Source organism: Phaethon lepturus, unplaced genomic scaffold (genome assembly GCF_000687285.1).
Source record: "Phaethon lepturus isolate BGI_N335 unplaced genomic scaffold, ASM68728v1 scaffold17932, whole genome shotgun sequence".
Taxonomy (NCBI): Eukaryota; Metazoa; Chordata; class Aves; order Phaethontiformes; family Phaethontidae; genus Phaethon; species Phaethon lepturus.
The window spans coordinates 112,404-120,366 of NW_010522833.1; the positions used below are offsets into that span (position 1 = coordinate 112,404).

General features: G+C 37.1%; 1 protein-coding gene across 1 annotated transcript in view; it reads right to left on the minus strand.

Moving 5' to 3' along the window:
* HERC2 (HECT and RLD domain containing E3 ubiquitin protein ligase 2) overlaps positions 1-6,538 on the minus strand; it is a 98,290-nt gene extending 91,752 nt beyond the window's left edge. Inside the window, exons 1-2 of the mRNA XM_010281953.1 lie at positions 6,535-6,538; positions 5,504-5,641 (exon numbers count right to left, since the gene is read on the minus strand). Coding sequence (XP_010280255.1) covers positions 5,504-5,641; positions 6,535-6,538 — 142 coding nt within the window. The remainder of the gene's footprint in view (positions 1-5,503; positions 5,642-6,534) is intronic.
* Between the last annotated feature and the right edge of the window lie 1,425 nt (positions 6,539-7,963).

A 7,963-nucleotide genomic window follows, 5' to 3' on the forward strand; every position in this document is an offset into this window, starting at 1 on the left:
TGAATAGTTGCATGCACATTGCAAATGCATCTCATTATGTGTCTGGGTGCTTAATTTTCAAAGTTTTACGCTGTGAGCACAACTTGTTTAAAATGATGCTCAAATATTCATGCACAGAATAGAACAGCAAGAACTGAGCCGTGTGTGTGTAAAAATATACATACACCTCCCTTAAGAGCATAAACAGCAACCAAACAGATACCTGGAGCTGGACAACAGCTTTCAAGTGAAGGGGGGACAGGGTAGGAGTCAATTTAAAATTTGTTTGAAGTGGTAAGAAAGTAAAAGAAAAAACAGGGATAAAGGAGTTCTCAGAAGTGTAAAACAGAGGAGGTCAAATTTCATCCTTTGACTGAACCTTCCTTTTATCAGCATTTCTTAATCTAAACTTAGAAGTATTGATCAGGACATTTTATAAAGTAGAAAATGTTACTATAAAGGAGGTTAAAAATATTTTTCAATGCCATAACTGCTTTTAATTGGTTTTGTACACAGTACAAATTTAGATTTAATCGTGTTACTAATAGCCCTCACAGGATTAAAGTTCTGTATGTTTCTTTCTGTTTGCTTTGTGAGAGAGGATTTGACTGCTGTTGGTAGTGACAGTATCTTAATGAATTCACATGGGTAATTTTAACCTGCCCCCTTAGGTATTGCCTCTAAAGCACTTATTGCAATCTAATTGCTATACTAACAATATTGGAAAAACAAGATGCAGCACTGTCTGTAAACAAGCTCTCACTCATACATGAGGAAACTCCAGAAGTACTATGTCATGACACTGATTTACCAGCATAATAGCTTAATTCACTGCTAATATAAACCCGACCTGACTACACAAGAAAACCATATTCCCACTTCAACTGTACATTGCTTATTCATTTAAGGATGTTTGGATTAAGATTATTTCCTCATTTCTCATTTACTTTTTTGTCCTATGAGGGAAACAGTACAGTAGCATTCCTACTGAAAATTCCAAGTAGCATTTTCTAGTCAGACAGCAATGAAGGTGAATTTAAAGTAACTTTATCTGCAAATATGCAATATTTGGTACCTTAAACACATGAAATGAGACCAGATTACAGTGAATTTGAATCATAATCTATTTAACAGTCTTCAAAGTTAAGTTTTTATGCACATAGTTGTTGCACCAGTTGAGCTGTTTCTATGTTTTTCAAGAAATAAAAATTACCTGACCTCAAGGGGAATTAAATACTCAACTATACCCACAGTCAAAGTGAGATGGCTGTACAATTTTAAGCTTTGAGAAAGATTTAGCCAGTGCTTTTTCCCCAAAACAAAACACACTCCAAAAAAACCCATAACTAAGAAAAAAAAAAAAAAATCACAAAACCAAAAAAACCACCCAAAAACGGGATTCATCTTAAGGGAAAACTGCACTTCTGGATACAAGTCAAAAATACTTAAGTCTCTCAAGATTTTATACCTACAAAGACATAGTGTATTGAAGACATTTCTAAACAACCAAGAGTGATATATTAGTGTTAAGGGTTAGAACCCTTAACACTGATACACATATGCATCAAGGAATATGAATAAATAGCCAGTATACGCTCAGGAGCGACAACAACTGCAAGTCCTGCAGAAACCTGTGTAAATTCCTCTGCTGTTCCATACATGCATAAATTGTGTGGAAATGGAGACAAATATTTAGGTCATTAAGTCTGTTGGCACTACATTAGTAAAGATGACAGCCAACTGCAAAAATATGCACGCAATTAAGTGAGCAATAAAACAGTAGATGTACATTGATGAGGAAGGGAAACAAAATCCCAGTTTTCCCTCTTAAAGAGGCTCCAAACAACCTTCCACTCGGGAATGACATCTTGGCACTACAGCAGGATACATCCAAGAAGAAACCGGCCTGCTGTACAACAGCAGCTGGAAAAACAGGGTATCAAGACAGATAGAACAAAAACCAGACATCGTTATGCCACTTCGTGAAACCCATGAGATACTCATAGCTGAAGTAGTATATGCAGTTCCCAACCTGCCCTGGCATAAAAATACAGGATAAAAAAAAAACAACAGCAGGTAGAACTAAGTGTTTGGAATAGCTTCTGTAGGCAAAGAAGTTGCAAGAATTAAGATCTCCAGTGAGGGAAAGATACAACTAGGGGTGATTATGACAGGCTTCTTAAAACACAAAAACCCACCCCACCAGTACTGGGGAAGACAAGTAAGGAACAACCACTCACTGCCTCTTCCAGTATAAGAGCAACAGGGCATTAGGTAAAGTCACCAACTGCCAAAATCAAGTCAAGGACTAGGAAAAGATAATATTCATGTGATAAACAGTTGAATTACAAAGCTGCTTGCTACATATAGCTGTGGATGATAAAAGTTCAGAATATTCAAAAGGGACTAGACAAATCAATGAAAAAAAATATTAAGGCCTGTTAAGTTATGCCATGCACACACATGCTCCAGGAAAATAAAAGGCAGGGGGTAATCCAAACACATTCATATTCTCCTATACCACCACCTCCGGCTCAAAGTCTATAGACTAAAGATAATGTATCATAAACATCAGACCTAATTATTCACTTGGCTACTGCTATTTACACTGTTGCAGTCAGGACATCGGACTAGACTGTCCTTTAGTTTGACTCAATATAGCCAAGCTTAAGCATATCGTGACTAAGAAAAAGAAGCCCAAGAAAATGAAGTGCTGCTCTGTTTCCTGTAGGTTTTGAAAAAACACTTCAAAGGGTTTCCTCTTTTTCGTCCCATATCCAGACCTGGACTTCTCTTCCAATCATATAAAACACTATAAAACAAATATTTTCAGAAAAGAAAAAACTGATAGAAGTAGTAAAACAAGATTTTAAGGAAAAATCAGAAGAACTAGTTAAGGAACTCACAACCTGGTAGGAGTAGTATAGGGGGAGATGTTTTAAAGGAGTGCTTGTCAAAAATTAGGCCTGAATAGTTCAACACTGACATCAGTTAAGAGCTGAATATGAAATGGATGAACACTAAGATACAAGAGAGAAGAATAAAAACCATAAAGTCAAATAATGACTTACCCATGTATTCATTATTATCTTATGCATTGCTACAGTACTTGGCATAATAAGACCACTCAAAAAAAAAAAAAAAAAAAGCTATGACCTCTTTGCCCTGTTCTGGCAGAGTCATGATCTCAGCATAAACAAGAATTAGGGAAAGCATTTTGTTTCTCTGAACTTGTGCCAGGATGACAAAACAAGGAGGGAGCAGGGGGAGGACAAGAAGTACTACTTTTCAACATGATTTATGAACAGGTTTTTTTGAATCTCTCAGCCCTCATGAGGGAAGGATGTCACGAGGCCCACTAACCTGGATTAGCCTGTTGAGGTTCAACAGCATGATCCTCCACACTTCTTGGCATAATAAGATTGTATTACTGAACTTCTAAAACAAAAATATACACTGTCTAGTATCTATATACTATTTTTATAATGTAAGGCTATAAATCATCAAAACTCAGTAGAAATAGTTCAGGGTATTGACCTGAAACACAAGTTTTAAATTCCTCTTCAGTTCATTTACAAAAAGAACACTAAGCTCACATCTCCAAATTATACCTTACTTGTAAGGGAATATAAAACATAAATGAAAATATAGTAAATCTTTAACCCTTACTCGATCAGCAACAATATACTTAAGAAGTAATTCCTTCATGCATTTGACAGGCAAATGTTCTAGGCTTCATTTTCTTTTTATGAAGGATGACAGAAGAAAAGCTTAAAAGTTTTCCTCATTTTAGAAAACACATAGTATCACTTACAGTACAGATACTTAAGTATCAAAATTGACTTAATTCTCTGTATTTTTTCAAAACTAATTACCAAGCCACAAAAACTAGGATGACTCAAAAGGCAGCTGTTAGCTATATTTCTGACAAATACAAAACAAAAAGTTACCTACAATCATGAACAAAAGCCACCTGTAACAGTTCTATAAATAAACTGCAAGTGTGCCTGTAGTATTGTTCAAGGATTTGTATGCCACAGCTACGTGATGCAAATTTCAAGCACAAGTGGTAACAGACACAAAGGATTACAAATGTATTAGATAAATTCCTCATAAGTTATGTCTAGAATAAGTATCTTTATGTGCACCAACAAACCATACTCTATATAAGCACTAAAAGTAAATAAAAGGTAGTAAGTTATTTCTTTCTGAAAATTCCAAACATATATACAACCCTTTTTTTCTGAACTGTTTTTTCAGTTTTTAAGAAATAATTGGAGAGTAAGCTTAAAGGCCAAGTCTTGTCCCAAACACCTTGGTCAGTTGGGAGAAATTTGGTAAGATATTTGGCATTTAGATCACCATTTTGTAAAATACTTTTGTTTCAGTCTTCAGCAACAAGCACTAAATAAAAATATAAAACAAAATTAATGTGACCTTCAGCTTACATCTCTTCAACACATGCAATTCTCACTCCCCCTTCCACTGTAGTGGCAATTCTTTTCATTCCTCCTACACTGCAAAATTCTGTCCCACTACTAGAGTGACAGCAAGTCCATCTGTCCTCCTGACCTTAAGAAAAGGGAACAAGCTGACTGGCACAGAGCAGAGGACAGCAGATTGGCAGCTGACCTGCAGATCAACAAAAACAAATAGCTTCCCCAGCAAACGGGGCTACACAGATGCAGATTCTGGCACTAAAGAAACAATACTTTTCCCAGGGATCTTCAAGTGCTTCTGGGTGAGGAGAAAGAAAAGGGGCACAACAGATGTCTCCAAAGTTTGTATATGCCAACATCTGAATCAGGCAATGTCATGCACCAGAAATGTAAAACAAACCACTGAAGTGAAGCTTCTTCTGATCTATTTTTAAACATGGACAATTTTAGACAATGAATTGCTGCTCTGCAGTAATAAACAGCCATGAACTTCAACTGGCTTCAATATTAAAATGAGTATTTTATAGAGCCATCCATGAAGATGTGAACACACAAGCCATTTTTCCATTGCCATCATAGATGAAATTACCATCAGCAAAGGTCAGGACAGACAGTTAATTGAACTAACCATTTCAACCTTCCTCCCATGATCCACTAAACTTATCTACCAGACCATGAAATCACAATGAAAAATCACCTATTAAACCTTTATTGCCTGCAGAAAAATTCAGGCTTCAGAAACTAAGCAATTTCTTTTTAGTGTCTGCAACTGAAAAGAAATATTCTGAAGACATCGTAACATTTCACTGTATAACTGCATTTGTTCCAAGTCAGTTTATCATTCCTTCAAGCAGCATGAAAGGTGCAAATGGACACTTCAAGTCATGAATCTAATTAAATCTGAAAGTAATTATAGTAAATGTTTAAATATCACAGTTAAGCACTTATCCAATTTATTGCACTAACCTAACAGATCCATCTGTCAGCAAGTACACTGGATCCAATTAGTTCCTGATGCTACAAAAGTAGTGATCAATATAGAATACATAATGCTTCAGTGAGAATGACCAAAACAGCTGTAATACCTGGTTGTTTGCCCCACACCCAACTCTCAACAATCGATTTGGCCCTGTAAATGGGCAGTGGAGTCTCTTCTTCATCTTTCTTTTCTTTGTCATTTTGCTCTTCTTTCTTCGATGCAGTTTGGCATTCAGTGCTATCATCTAAAGAAAAAAGGGGAAAAGAAAAAAAAAAAAAGACCAGTTAGGCTACTTCCCCCTTGAATTCAGTTCTAGATTAGAAATGTAAAGGTGAAATGCGTAGCCCACAAGTTTGCAGCAATATTGTTTATCATTAAGATTACAGGGTGGGGGGGATGTAGTACTGCTCCATATTAACTGTCACAGGTGTTAGGTCTCATGTTACATTTCATAAGACAGTGACCTTAGAATCCAGAAATCACTGCTGTAACCTCCTAAGTAGGATGAACATTTAATATCAATGCCATCATGTAAGACTTGCAAAGGATCTGCAACACACAGTATCGCAAAAGATGCACTTTAATTCAGATTTGGCTCCCAACTATCTGGATTTGTGTAGTATTTACTTGTTTTCATATTCCATTACCAACACAGAAAAAGAAAGATAGCAATTGCCTTAATTTCAAAATCAAGGAGAGCTATATATTGGCATTTACACTAATTTTATGCAGCAGTATTTCAACATCGGTAATGTATCTAGCATCTTAGTAATTACCAGCAAGTAATGACAATAATACCACCACTTTCTGCCCAAGCAACAAAACAGCATTTGCAATCCTTTTGAGATTACTTTCATAAAGACAGAACACAGACATATAGTCATTTATCTCTCTAATCAAAGGCTGCATGAAAGTCACAATTTTCTAAACACAGTAGAACTGGACAGCTGGAAGTCTCTCCTTATTCATATTGGGGATATGGATTTCCATATCCATACCTCCACTCAGTTCAATGCACAAGATTGCCTTGCAACTTGTCAAGTAGTTGGCAAGCAGTAGGCAACTGCTTTCCTCAACCTGACCTTCTTTTCTAAAAATATCCCCCAAAATTTCTCAAGTCCAGCATTTGCAACTTACCCATGAAGAGTTTTAGTTCCAGCCATTTTCACCAGGCTCTTTAAAATGACTGCTCCTCCATTCCTATCTGCCTCTAGTCTGAGAGACTTCCCCCAAAATGTCCCATCCACAAGCAGCCAGACAAGCATGAGAATTTTGTCTTTTTTCCTATCTCACCCCCACATCCAAAACACATACATTTGTACCAGCATATTTCAGAAGATGATAAAAAACAAGAGGTTTACAGCTGCAGCCAGACACAGCACATCTGACTGCAGCCTGCCTCAGACTCACCATGACCCCACTTGGAGATCAAAGGCTTTCATTACCTCAGAACATACAAAATACACCTATCACAATGTACAAAAAAAACATTCAACTATTCTTTCCACGTAGTCTGAAAAAAAGTGAATGTCTAATCTGCTTGTAACTGGATCTTTGATAGCCTCTTAAAAATCTGTTAGGCTGTAGACCTCCCAAAATAAACCTTTTTAAGGTGCATTAATTACACAAGTTTTAAATTAAAACCAACCTGTAACACACACTAGTGCTCAGGAGGTGGCATATGAAGACTGAAGGAGAACAGGAAAAAAAGGAGACATAAGTCAGCATGCATGCTGCAGCTGAGATTGTAGGCTAAGGAAGGGATAGCAAAGGTCGCCCGAGAACAGAAAAAAAGACATTTGGATATGCCACTTGCAAGTGGAAACCATTTAAGTATAACTGTTTCTCTCAAACACCAAGGAACAGCCAACAGTCCAGCTATCATCAACATGGTAACACACATCCAAAATGTACCTGAACCTAGCTGTTTTTATTCCAAGGCACAAGGAAATAATATTAAAGGCACAGATTCCATTATACAGTTAAACCAGTAACTAAGGACCCTGTTTAGCCCCTGTAGTTCAGAATATTCCCAAAGTAACACCATAATCCTACTATTTCTCTGCTCACCCACACACCTACAGACACACTCCACAGGGTCTGGGATTTCAATTAGTGGGTAGAAGGGTGTTGTGCCAAGACACTACGTTTCGCAGACAGCTATAAGAGAACTTGTTATGCTTTTGAACAGATCCCTGGCAAAGGATGACAACAAAGGGCTACGATCTTAGCCATTTTGCCCAGCTCCTCACTGCAAACAGAGAAGGTCCCAATCCAGGCTGGAGCTTAAGCTTTGTACTGTATAAAAACAACCTTGACATGCAAATCCAGAAGGAGGATTTTTTTACCATTGCCTCTATAAACAGAAAAGAGGAGCAATGAGAGAAGTGGGAAGGAGCTGCACTAAAAACCACATTAAAAGCCCATGTCAAATTGGTCCACAAAAGACTCTTCACCATACTTGCAAAAAACCACTTGTTCCATAAGCGACAAATTTGGTATCAATCTAAACTGAAAGCAGCAACACAGACATCATAACTGTGGAAGGTCAGTTATGCTTAAAGAA